This window comes from Octopus bimaculoides, chromosome 11 (assembly GCF_046866305.1).
Source record: "Octopus bimaculoides isolate indiv1 chromosome 11, ASM4686630v1, whole genome shotgun sequence".
Taxonomy (NCBI): Eukaryota; Metazoa; Mollusca; class Cephalopoda; order Octopoda; family Octopodidae; genus Octopus; species Octopus bimaculoides.
This window is the reverse complement of record NC_142938.1, coordinates 57745327-57759735: the sequence shown is the minus strand read 5'-3', so window position 1 is coordinate 57759735 and position 14409 is coordinate 57745327. Positions and strand designations below refer to the sequence as shown.

General features: G+C 32.1%; 1 protein-coding gene across 11 annotated transcripts in view; it reads right to left on the bottom strand.

Annotated features, from left to right (window-relative positions):
• LOC106876994 (rho family-interacting cell polarization regulator 2) overlaps positions 1 to 14409 on the bottom strand; it is a 193981-nt gene that overhangs the window by 78011 nt on the left and 101561 nt on the right. For 8 of the 11 annotated variants that reach the window (XM_052971867.2, XM_089360183.1, XM_052971869.2 and 5 more), the window contains one exon: positions 7436 to 7534. Coding sequence is in view for 4 of the 11 variants with exons in the window: in XM_052971865.2 (XP_052827825.2) it covers positions 7436 to 7534 (99 nt within the window). In the remaining 7 variants the exon portion in view is untranslated. Of the gene's footprint in view, positions 1 to 384; positions 542 to 5241; positions 7535 to 14409 lie in introns of those variants that run through there. The other 3 variants (XM_052971871.2, XM_089360182.1, XM_052971866.2) reach the window with 3 other exon arrangements.

Below are 14409 nucleotides of genomic sequence, written 5' to 3'. Positions count from 1 at the left end.
GACCTACGATGCTAGTGTCACATTCAGATAATATCTGCGAAGTTTTAGCAGCTTACATTTCAAACTGACTGTGGAATATAAAATCTGTTAAACTAACTAAAGAAACTGCCTCCTTAGATAATAAATAAAATATTACTTTTAAGGAGAGCACTAAAAACCAAATGTAAATATTATTTCATATAGCTGAAAGTGAATCAAGCTTTAAAAGAAGTCCATTATTTATTAAAGTTTTTAGTTTCAAATGCGTCAAGATAAAAGCTATCAGTCTGTTATTTCAGGAATGGTAGGCTATGAAAACTATCAAAATTCTCTATCAGAATCAATGCTTAGATAGACCTAGATGAAGAAAAACCAGAAAGAGTAAAAATAAAATAGAAGCATTACCTTGAAGACTCATTTTGTAAAGGTAACAGCCAGGAGATTATTTCAACTCGGCTTTTATGTTTGGATTGATCTTCACCATTTATGGTTAGTTTAACCACAGCTTAACTGATATTGCATAATTAGAAAGTCAAAAGTTATGGTTACAATTTATATGTGCACTAATATGTATGGATAAAATAGCAACTATGCCAAATTCTTGGAAAAAGCTAATCAAGAATAGTGATATCAAATTAAGCTAATTGCTGATATGAACTGATGTTATTTCAAACATACAATTAAATATGTTAATAGTTGGAAATCTAATTGAATGTATCTTGAAAAATATTGTTCACCACAAAATACTAGAGAACAAAACAAATTTAGTAAAAAGTGAAATAATTGTCAACAGGATGGCCTGAAATTTTAAATTAACATTTGACAGAGATAAGAGAGAGAGAGATGAAAATAATGAGAAGTAAAGAAGAGAAAAACAGAGGCAAAGGAGATAGTTAGAGGAGTAGGAGAGGAAAGAAGCAAGATTCTTTAATAATAGTTACAAAAAGGATCAATATACAAAAAGAACTGAACAGCTCCAACTGATGCAGTGAAGAGACAAGTTCAGAAAATAGTTGACAGTTGTGATAAAGTAGAGCAATTAAGTAATTCATACAAATCTGTTTTGACAACATAATCCAAAAGATTGGTATAAAAAAAATTGTTACAATGTAATTCTGCAATTCTATTAAGGATGTCAGGGAGAAAGCGAGCCATGTGGATATTCCGATTCGATCCCACTGTGCAGGCTCTTTGAACAGGTGTCTTCTACTATAACCTGAAGCTGAACAATGGCTTGAAAAATTTGGTTGATAAAAACTGTACAGAAACATGTATGCATGGGGAGGGAGTGGAGTGTGCATCCATATCTGTGTTTATGTTTACCACTATAAACCAATATGTTGAACTGTATTCTTTTATGTCAAATGTAACTTAGCAATTTGATAAACAGAAACTGGGAACATAACTACAAGAATACTCACAGAGCGCAAACCTCCGCCAAGGCAACACCAACGTCCTCTCAACAATTAGCCAGAGATGATTTTTAAAATGAGAATATTTGAAATAAACTTGACTGCTCTCAAACATTAAGTAAAAAAGAAAAAAAGCACAAAAATAATTCAGAATCTTGGTCCGGTACCTGATTGATCCCAATGGCAGTCATGGAATGTGAAGGTAGCTGTAGAAAATTTAGTAACAGAAATAAATAGTCTATCTTTATCCAATACAAGCCGAAGTTAACGAATTCACCATTCAAAATAGTTACAGCCTAAAGGGAGATAATTGAGAAAGACTTGAAAGTTAACATAATATTGTAATTGTGTAAAGTAAATATAACAAATAATCCAGAATCCTTGACCGGTACCGGATCAATCCTCAAATCTAATCAGTTTGTGCCAGTCACAAGGCCAAACATCCCTGAAAGTTTCATCTGAATCCATCCAGCAGTTCTTGGGGTAATAAATACTGGGTTGATCAAACAATTGAACTCTCATCACTGAAGGGCAGAGATCCACCAACAGTGTGTGTGCATGTGAAAAGAAAACAATCACACTACACACCTCTTAATCATGAACAGCACTTATCCACAGCCACCAAATTTGCACCAATTTCACTAGGCAAGATCATGATGGAAGCAACTAGGATTGTTTCACAAATACTAACTCTTCTCTTCAGGACCAGATGATAAAAAGACAAAATTACAACATCCCTTCCTTGTATGACAAACATTGCATTCCATAATGAAAAGCTAATTTTCAAATTTGTTCTCAATGTAACAAGGAAGTCAATGGGAAAATTATACCCTGTCATATGGAATACCATATCACAGCAAAACTTCCAGATGTGCAATGCAAGGATTCACACACACATACACACACACACACACAGTAGATAACAAAAGTTATAAGGATTTGGGAGAGGGGATCTATTTGCCTAATTTCAATGATTCAGCACATCAGCGAATTACAATTAGAAACTAGGTAGTTTTCAATTTAAAGTTTTACTTGTCGATTTCATGACTTACCACCTATATTAGAACATAGAAAAATGGTAGTGTTGCATTCTAATGTGTACTTTTATTTGAATTTATTATAGCCACTAGCTAGTTTATCTTTTCATAAACCACAATATCCTATAAGGTTAGTTCCTGTAATATTAAAGTAAAGGCTAGTTGCCAACATAATGTGGCTGTCCCAAAAAGGAGGAAATGTGAGGTGGAGATGTGGATTGGTTTGTTGGGGTAGAGCGAGTGAAAAGTTTTCTTGTTATGTGTGGGTGGAACACAGGGTTCAGGGGCTAGCAGATAGGAATACTACAGTGAGACAGGGCATGTGGGTGGAACACAGGTTGAGGGCTAGCAGAGAGCAATGGTACAGGGCCAAGAGGACAAGATTGGGGAGTTGGAGGTAAGGATAGTGCATGAAGCAGAAATGTGAGGAAGAGAAGGGATGTCGAGACGTAGTTTGGTTTGTTGTGGTAGAGTGTGTGGGTTTGTTGTGGTAGAGTGTGTGAGAAGTTTTCTTAAGTGTGGGTGGGACACACAACACTTCTAGAACTCAGTGTTGCTGACATGGACAGGTCTTCTCAAGAACTTCATATCGCCAGACATCTCAGTCCATTGTCATCTCCTCCATGAGACCCAACATCCTAAGATCGGTCCTTACCACTTCATCCTAAGTCTTCCTGGGTCTCCCTCTTCTGCAGGTACCATCCACCTTCAGTGATCAGCACTTTTTTATGCAGCTGTCCTGATTCATACGCATCACATGTCCAAACCAACGTAGTCTTCTCTCTTGCATGCTACATTTTATTCCTCTTATGCTCAACTTCTCTCTGAATACATTTGCACTTTGCCATACATGTGCACTGATATTGTACATCCAACAGAGCATACTACCTTCATTTCTGTCCGGTCTACGCATGTCTTCTGCATTCAGAGCCCATGTCTCACTACCATGGAGTATAGCCATTCACACACAAGCATCATATAGTCTACCTTTCACTCTGAGTAAAAAAATAAAAGTACAATATGGAGTGAAATATAAACATTGTCTAATCTCTTGACCATATTATCCCAAATATTGTAACAACTTCAATTATAATAACTAAATCAAAATTTCATGTCACTGTGTTCAGTCCCACTGTACAGTACTTTGGGTAAGTGTCTTCTACTACATCCCTAACTCAACCAATGCTTTATGAGTAAATTAGGTAGACAGAAAGTGTCTATATATAGCCTATCATATATATATATATATATATATATATATATATATATATATATGCATATATTTTTGTTTGTCCCCCACCACTGCTTGACAACCAGTGTTGGTTTGTTTATGTCCCCACGACTTAATGGTTCAGCAAAAGAGACCAACAGAATAAGTACCAGACTTAAAAATAAGTACTGGGATCGATTTGCTTAAATACATGCTTTTAAGGTGGTGCCTCAGCATGGCCACAATCCAATTACTGAAACAAGTAAAAGCAGAAAAAATAAAGGAAAGTAAAAAGACTAATCAAAAAAAAAAATAGTCAAGATAAATATCTTTACTGATAAATGATATTAAAATAGTAACTGCTTATTTCTCACACAGGAGTGAAACAGAAAGTTGTGGAATTTATTTACCAATAACATTATTAATGAAATGGCTTCCATAATAAATGAAAGCTAATTTTAGTGTAATCAGTTCAATAGGAGCTTGCCATTACAGCAAAGTTATTTGCTGCGACAAGAACTATAAATACTACATAATCAAAATTACTTCAGCACATTGACAAGGTCTATTTTTGATTTGGTAAAGTCTATGGTGTAAAGATACACAGAGACATGGTTAACTGTTGTCTGTAACATACACAGAGTTGTTATTTCCAAAATACATAGGACTTTTCTATTGTTGAAATTGGAAAATGGTTTTTGAAAAAGTTCCTGAAGCGATGAAAAAAGAAGTTGGTAAACAACAGAATTTCAATTTTGGAGCTAGAACATGGTGCTTAACATCAAGAAATGCGTAGTCATTATGAAGAGAATTCCCTCCTCACAAACACACAACAGAAACAAGAAATAAAGGAAGAAAACAAGAAAAGAAAAGGCAATAATTAAAACCATAGAAAACAGTTGTAAAGATAGATGTAATGTTACAGTGTGATATGGCAGGCAGAGGCTAGAAGGAGCTACATAATTACATTAGTGTCAGTAAATATTAATGTAAAGTGAAATACAAGACTGGTTATCTGTTTCATTTAGCAGTTACTCTCCCATGTCCAAGATAAGGTAGGTTTTCACTCCTACCTCACCCTCAAACTACAGAATGTCACCATAGGAACAGAACAAAATTATGGCAAAATCTTGTGTAGCATGACAATGGACTAATGCCCTGTATTGTACCAACTAGACTACATGAGGAAGCAGATTATTGATTGATGTAAATCAGTTACACAAATTTCACTTTCCAGTTATTCCCTTTTTTTTTTTTTAACTCTTTAGCATTCAAACAGGTTATAGCCAATCTTAATGACATTATCTCTGATAGTAAGAAAACTGCTACCATATAATATAACAATTCCCTTATGTCCTAAGTTTCATCATTTTCATATGAATATATCAATACATCTAATACTATTACACATCAGTAAGGCAGAAAAAACCCCCCTGCAATATCAAGAACCAGCAAAGAAGGAATCAAATAAAATATAATATAATATACTATGAATCTAAATACAAACAAATTATCAGAAACATTTTTTAACTTTAACTAATGAAACCAACAATACTAAATGTATTCAAATAACCAAATTAAATGTGCATTTATTAACGTTTACCTCAGACTTGGTTAACAGTTCTCCAGCTGAAACTCTCTGGCAACTTCTATCACCTCCTGTCCTGTGTTATTGGTCAGCTCAAACCCAATTGGAAGAGAATTTTGCATTCTATTAGCAAAGCTGAGAGAGTTAAACCAATGATATTTGTCAACATGTAGTCCTATTGTTTGCTAGCCACATCTATTGTAGCTGGGTTTGAATGACTGACACACATGATCAAATAGTAAAGATTGTGGACTCTGAATATTGAGGAGTGTTCTGATAGACACTGAGCAATTTTACAATATGCAAAAAGATTGTACACTTGCACTCAGCCAATGAGGAAAACACAATCTTCTCAGATTCCAGCTGTCAAACATCTACAGACTGCGCAAACAGTTCTAAAAAAACAAAACTTATCACCATAGCAAAGAAATGAGTACATTAATGCTTCATACACATGAACCTTTGAACACAATTTGATCTTACAAAATTATAACCAAAACATCAGTACCATGAGAGCACTGTAAACTAAATAATTTGTTATTTAAAGACAAAAAATTTTAATATGAGAATCAACAACATCGAGGATGAAGCCACAGAGAGTAGCTTCAATAATAAGTGAACAATTTTTCTCTTATTGATAACCATTAAAAACAAAAGAAAAGAAAAAGAGGATCTTTGTATGATACACTGAATATGAAAGTGTGCCCAGTCTCAAGTTTCACCACTGACATTTTGTTCTAACAGTGTACTACATACACAATATGTGAGCAGAGGAAGAGCCATAAACTTACTCTAGTATAATAAAACAGTTTTTAAATTAACAATTCAGGGCACGTTTTCACTGGTCAAATGACTAAATGATCAGTGGACAAATGATGGATGGTCAAATGACTAAATAGCTACCATGTTCCAGAACAATATTTCAGTTTTACCTTAAAGTACCTTTCTATATATTAGATTAACTGAAATTGAAACTATTTTGTCATTTGCTAACTAATAGGTTAAAATCTCATTTAACTAAATTCTGAGATTATCTAAAAATTAAGAACTTTGCATTTCATATTTGAATTTGAGTTATAAACATGCTTGATTCAATTAGAATTAAACTTTAAATCAATCCTACTGATTCCTATTTTTTTAAGCAGTGAAATATATTAAAAAATAATCCAATATTTATCTCAAAAACATAATGAAAACTAATCTCAAGTTGGAACTGAACTAAAGTCATCTTTCTCTAGAATAATACAAAGTTATGATTGAATTGGCATGTTTACTTCTCTAAAATCCTCATTTTCAGATGTTATGTGAAAATCTTTTACAAAAATTTTAGCTGAGCTATTTCTTTGGGATTTGATTTCATATTAAACATGCAATGAATAAATGACAGAATATACTTAAAATTTTACCACAAAAGTATATTTTTTGAGCAGAGATGTCAATTTGTTTCACAGCAAACATCCCCGTATGTTTACAATAATACTTATTAATCTGTACAATTTCTAAGTTCTTTTAAAAACAAATTCTAAAAAATATATACTTTTGATTAAGAATTTTAAAATATTGATTAGTTTATATGGTCTGAAAGAATGATTTAATGTAAATACAAGAAAAATATAACGAAATTTGAGTAAAATTTGAACATTTTAAATGCTTATAAAATCTAAATAATAATAGTATAGATATAACTTATCAATAGATGAATACTCCATAACGGATTTCTGCCATTATATTGTGATCATATTAAGATGTCTTAGTCGTTGACATCATAAGAATCCATAAACTTTCAAAAGAACATAGAATAATTCTTTTTTCAGCCTTTAACTTTTTCTATCCCAAACAGTTTTTCAACCTAATATTTACATGTTTTTATTTATAGCTTTATATGTAGTTCCAAAACCAATTCGAAATAAGAATCAATCCACATCCTTTTGAAAGTTTATAAATTCCTATCTACAACACAGAATTCTCACTGGTAAAAATAAAGTTTCTGAAATTGATAAATTCAAACGACTGTTTTGTACAGTGGTGAAATACCTGTTATATCTACAAGAGATGTAGGTTTGTGTCCCACAAGCAGTCTGACTTCTATCAGAAAGAGTCTTTCAGTCCAATATTTACATGTTATTATTTATAGCCTTATATATACTTCAAAAACCATTTCAAAGAAGAAAAAAATAAATAGTGACATTCATTCAGATTTTACACTTACCTAGACTGCTAAGGGTTGTAAAATGCCCTAACGTTGGGACAAGGTAATCTGGTGTAATATGCCAAGGGACATTTTCAATAAATCCATTTAAAGATTTACCTAGAAAAGAAAAAGAAAACAGCTTTTAATACCAAGAAAAACCTATCAAACATTTTGTGATGGACAGTTTTATTGAGTTGCTATGCTTTATTTGAGTGAGATCAGTCAATGTTATAATTAGATGAATTTTTACTCAGATTTAGAGATAAAACTGGCACAGAAAATGAAAAACATATATGGCTGAAATAAGTGATAGCAGTAAATGAGAGTTAATAATGCTCAGTGTGTGTGTGTGTGAGAAAGAGAGAGAGACTCTCATATATTATACAACAAGCCATAGGAGTAAGGACTACAGTATAACATTTGCAGCATACAATACTGTGGAATACTTCTCCTTGATCTGATTTAAAGGGAGGTGCAGAGAATTATTAATTTGCAAAAATAGGTTACAATGATAACTTAGGTAATGCTTGGACAGAATGACCAGACTGTAGAAGTATGAAAAAATTATTTGATATCCAAGCAATGGAATGAATGAGGTGAAGGCACATGGCTTAGTGGTTTAAGTTGTTGCACTCAAGTTCATGGTTTTAATTCCCAAATGTGGTGGAGTGTTGTGTTCTTGAGCAAAACATTTCTTGTTGCTCTAGTCTACTCAGTTATAAATGAGTAACTCTGCAATGAACTTGCATCCAGTTCAAGAGAAATGTTATGATCTCAGTCATGTATATGCCATGGAAACCAGATAACCATTGCTATGAGTCCTAGGACTCACAACAGTAATGTCCAGGGACTGATGCTGATGAATGAAATGAAAGAACTAATAGAGTAATGAACAAAATGCTTTGCAGTGTTTCTTAAAGTCTTTACATTCTGACGTTAAATCCTGTTAAGGTTAACTTCACTGCTCATCCTTCATGACTTGATAAATACTGAATATATTTTATATTGAGTTAAATATTGGCTTTAATAAAATCAACTGTTCTCTCATCCCAAATTCATGGCCTTGTGCCTATGTTACAAATTTTTATTATTACAAAATAATAATAAAATTAATATAAGTATATCTGTAGTTTTATGGTTACAATGACTACTACAACACAACTGTTTCAGTTTCAACACATGATCTCAATTCAAATCACTAGTCAAACAAGTACAACTCAAGAATTAATGTATTTAAAAATGATAATCCTTGGAACACATTCAGAAAACAAGAGTGAGGGAGAGAGAGAGAACTTTCAATGTATCAGCTTACAAAATTTTATTCAATCAAAATGGATTATAAGAAATTCAAGATGCAACAATTTCTTCAAACAATTCAGCTATCAACAAGACTATATATGTTCCAATATATGCAGAGTGAAATGCATTGACAATAAACTGGTGATTGTAAAGCCAATGATTATGAGGATGAAACTACTTTTCCCAAGGTAATATAAGCAACAACAAAAAAAGCCTATACTTATATTGGAAACACTTTAAAGTAGTCACAGAGTGGATGAAAAATGCTTTATATAGAACATTAACCAAACCAAATAGTTACAAGTTAAAAGGTCCACTTCTTACTATTTGAAAATATTTATTACAACGTGCTATATAATGTTATAAATAGAAATCAATAATTTTCGTTACCATTTCTCTTGGGTATTAAAAGATAACAAGTAAAGATTTTAATGGAAGATTGTACAACACCAAAAATACAATTCAATAAAATAATCAAATACAGGGAATGGTGTTTCTATGTTTCAGTGGATATAGTTTCTAGATCTTTTTAACACCCCCAAGCATATGAGTAGGCCTAGCTGATTTATATCTAGAATAACTGATCAATGCAACGCCTTCACAGGCTTAACCTCAATGGAACTATAAAAACATTAAATAGAGTAATGCAAATATATTTTCAGAGAACTATACACTAAGAAATTTCACTTAAAATGTTTTAATCAATTCATTATTAAATAGTGGTGCTCAATAAATTCAAAGTTAGGGTTTCAGATTTTGGATATAGTAAGGAATGGAAGATACACAAATTCTTCAGGATAAAACACAAAATTGCAAGAAACACTCTTAAAAGATATTGTGCATCTTTACATATATGAATTGAAACGCATTCAAATGTCTAAAAGATACAGGAGCTGATAAATTATCCACAAAGTCATTCCCCCAACCTATTATTAGTATATAGTGTATTTATGGAAGAAAAATTATTCCCTACACTCCATAATGAACTTATTACTGAGGTGAATTTTAGGCTTCAGACTGGAGCAGAAATTAACAGCATTCAGTTAATATCTGCATTTTTTTTTTCCTTTTAGTCAGTTACAACATATATTCTATTTCAAAAATACTTAGGGAAGACTAGGTAAAAACCTTAAATTTCCAGCATGGAAAACAAACATTAAATGATGATGAGGAGGAGGAAGAGTTGGAGTAAACAAGACGCTGTGATGTATATGCCTTACCAAAAGGAGACTGAAGTTTGCTATTACTAATTGTTTTTAATTTGGGCACGAGGTCAGCAATTTTGAGAGGAGGGTTGATTTACAGCAACTCAGTACTTAAGTGGTACTTTATCGACCTCAGAGGATTGAAAGGCAAAGTTAACCATGGCAGAATTTGAACTCAGAATGCAAAGAGCCAGAATAAATACTGCAAAGTAGTTTTTCTGATGTTCTAACAATTCTTGATAACAACAGAAAGTACATCCATATATTGTCAGTATTGCTAAAACCTTACTAAGATATGTGCTGTATATATCGGTAGACACAAGATACTTAGCAAACAAAACTTCCAAAAATCAGTAACAGAACAGCTGTGCAAGTACATACTAATAATAATATTGATTTCCAACCATAGGAACAAGACTTCATATTTCAAGAAAATGTATAGTCACTTATATTGACCTCAATACTTGATTCTATTGATCCTAGAAAGATGAAAGACAAAAATCAGTGTGCAAGGAATAATAATGATAATCATAAAACTGACAAGAAAGATGATTGTGTAAGGAAAGAATCCACACATTACAGGAACAAAACTGAGTAATGTTAAGTATTCAGCCTACATTCTGACATTCTCTCCAAATCTCTACAACAATGACAACAATGTCTCACTTTCACACAGTTTGAGAAGATGGAAAAGTTAAACCCAGTTAAAGTTGAACTCAAAATGCAAAATGACATGACTAAACACTGTGAAAGATTGAAATCAGAAAATAAAAATATTGATTTCTTTCTTAAATAGGCATGAAAGCAAAAATTTTGATGGAAAATAACATGATCACATTCATCTTAATACTTGGAAGGATGAAAAGCAAAGATGAACTTTGGAAGATTGAGTTCAGAACATAAAGGGATAAGATTAAATATCACTAGGTATTAAAGCAATATCAACACTTTAGCCACACGTCACTCAAACACATATATAGCTACAGGAATTATACAACTAGTTTTACATATTTCATACACCCCAAAACTCTGAGTATTGATAGCTAGAGATTCTAACCAACATTCTTTCTACCTGGTGTATTGAGTTTGGCACAGTAATTACTGTTGTGCAAGCAATTGAATCCCTATAAACTAGAGGGAAGCTAATACAATATGATGATAGACAAAAGAAACAGCTTAATTCCATCTGCCAGCCATAATTATTACAATGTGATATCACGGCCAATGAAGTGGAAATCAATTTCATACTAAAGGTATGAGGATAAAAAAGTAATAACAAAATAATTACACACACCACCTACAGACATCACATGTGTTGAATGTTTCACATGTCAGCAGACACGTGGGGGTCTAATCAATACATTACTACTGGCTAGCTGCAGGAGCCATTTTAATCTCTTAGCTTTAAAGCTAAGCTGCGATTAATTCAAATCTATTATTATGTCAGTTATAGTTTTCAAGCAGAAGAGCTCTTAGATACAGAAATTGTCTACAGTGCCTATTAGACCAGCTGATCCTTAAGATTAAAAGAAGCAGATCCAATCACAATTAACAACTGAGTACTTAATTTATTTGCTAATATTTAATTAAAGTTTAGATAATATTTTAATATAGATCATGGGGAAAATATTGATTAAATTAACTTTACATAATCTTTAGCCAGTAACTAAAATACATTTTTATGTTTTAAGTCATATCTGACACAATATCCTAACATGTTTCATTTTGTCATCTTTTTAATGAAGCAGAGAAGATGAAAACATCTAATGGCAGTGCTACGCTTCAGTGAATCTTGAATATCTGTCACTCAACAAGCAGAAATATAACAAAAATTTCATATTCTTTGCTATGGCTAAGAAATTCTCAGGGGAGACTCCTAAATCCCTTCAAAGACTGTACAAATGTAGGAGTCCTAAGTAATTCGAAATTTAGGAATATGGAAGTCCAATGAGGCATTTTTATATGTCATGTCAGTAACTGGATATTTATGACAAAAAAAACAAAAGGAGGAAAATGAATTTCAGATCAGATTTTGATGACTTCCTTGAGAAGAAATCTAATATTATGGTTAGAATTATGTTAAGTTTTTAAGCATTAAACTGGATTACAGCTGCCAATTCTGATCTTCCACTACTCATTGCTAGATATTTAAACTGGAGAAAATACAAAATCTTTCTAAAAGAATAATTTAGAGAAAAAAAAACCCTTAAAAATACTAGTTTATAGAGATGAGAGGGTGCAGGTTTAGAGACAGGCAAATAGATAAATATACACAGCTAATATATTAGCTAAATATATGTAAATACACACACGCACTAAATCCACTCTCATGGTTTTGATTAGCATGGGGCAATAGCAAAAGACACTTGCTCAAGCTTCTATACAGTGCGACTGAAACCAAAATCAAGTGGTTTTATATATATATATATATATATATATATATATATATATATATATATACGAAGTGCTGCTCTCACATCTGAGATAATATTGCTGCTGCACACATAAGCATTCAAGACTGCATCCAAAAAGGGGCCACCCAACTTATTGGTATAAAATCACTCACAGGCAAGATCCAGCCCTTGGCCAACAGGTGTGTATTCTCCTCTTTGTCTTTTGTATCACAACTATAATGAGTTCTGCTAATCAGAACACACAGAAAGATGGAAAATGAGACTGACAAACAAGGATTGTTTCTTCTCTTCAGGACCAGAGGATAATTCAGACCCCACCTTCAAGTGAAGCCAACAATGAAGTATTGCTCTCACATCTAGGATGATACTGGTGCTGCCACTGGTACACACACAGACATACAACATATCTAGAAAAGATAATGTTAATAAATAGACGGCAAGCAGAATGACAGTGAACTCTCGTAACCAACATGCCAGACATCACTCCTGGTTCTATGATAACAGTTCCAGTTTTAAACTGATCTAAATTACAATCTTCTCATAAAATACCATATTAATTTATATCAATATTTAAGCTATTTTAGTAAATTCTTCATTATTTAAAAAGATATTTGAAACAAAAGCTATTTATTTCAACAGAAACACAGAAATATGGTTAACAAAAGTGTTTAAAGTTAACTAACAGATACTGTCAAATTATTCAACTCTCATTGCCACATCTATAGATTTGTGGATACTATCATCCCAGTGTTTGTTTGAATCATATTTCCTCTGCTTCTCCAATTTGCAATAAGACTAATCTATAAACAATAGATCAGAATATGTGGATTTTATTATAAATCACTTCTGAAGAGAAACTTAACAAAAGTATAGTGATGAAGGTTGATCATACATCAATATCCACAGACCACTGAAACATTAAGGCTTAAGTATTCATATGTATTTTTCCTACTTTTAATCAACTTTTCTCTAATAAATGGAAAGGAGAAGGTTTTTAAATTTTAATAGTGTTCCACTTGCATTGCAATCCACAAATAAATGTACAAAAACAGGTTCACACTAAACTGAATAAAGCATGCTCTGAATCTCACACAAACTTTATATGAGAGGAGAAAATATGGTTAAAGTAGACGTCAATTGTTAGGTTATCTACATTAATCAAGTCTTTTTAAGTAGTGATGACTAGAAATTACTACAGCAGCAGCAGTAACACTGACAAAGTCAACAAAGAAGTTTGTATCTCAGTCACTCAAATTGTTTATTTAGCATCAGATGAATTTTACAGTTCCTACTTGTGAAATTCAGAAAACTGAATAAATGTGTACTGAAGTGAACAATGATGACTCCAACAGCCAGCTTCATGGTTCAGTGGTAGAATAGAATCAAATTAGTCAAATATGTAATTTACGGTGCTATCATAGAAAATTTAACTTGTTGAGTTTATAGTTATTGATAAAATAATAACTCTATGGAAGAATATCTTTAAAGCCTGGAGCATGTATGGTTTCCTGAGTTCATGGATGGAAAGAAAAGGAAATATATAATTCATAACTAACAACATAACTATCTGCACTACATCATATTATCTTATCTTTTATCATCATTAACACCTATTACAGCTCCTTTTTTTCAGTTTTATCTTCCAAATCTATTCTGCCAACACTAATATACAGTATCATGAAAGAAAAACATATACTACTTATGTGCAAAAGATGTACATCTTTTATTAATTTTCCTTTTACTTCATTTTAAAATGATTTTATAAAATCATAGAATAAAAAGAGCTACTTTTAACTATCATTCCCTCTTTTAACACATATATAAGCCTGCAGATCAATACAGATTTAAAGCAGTGTCAATCATCTCTTTAAATCATTGTGATAATTACCAATCTGATATTCAAAATTTAATAGCAACAAACTGATTGTGCTGGTAATTTATGATTTGAAACTCATAACTCTAAAGCAGTCATTCACAAAGACGAATGTGTCAAAATTATTTATTTAAAAATATGAACCATGTTGAGCTAATTATATAGTCAGTAGCCATTATACAATCAAAGAAGAAACAAACA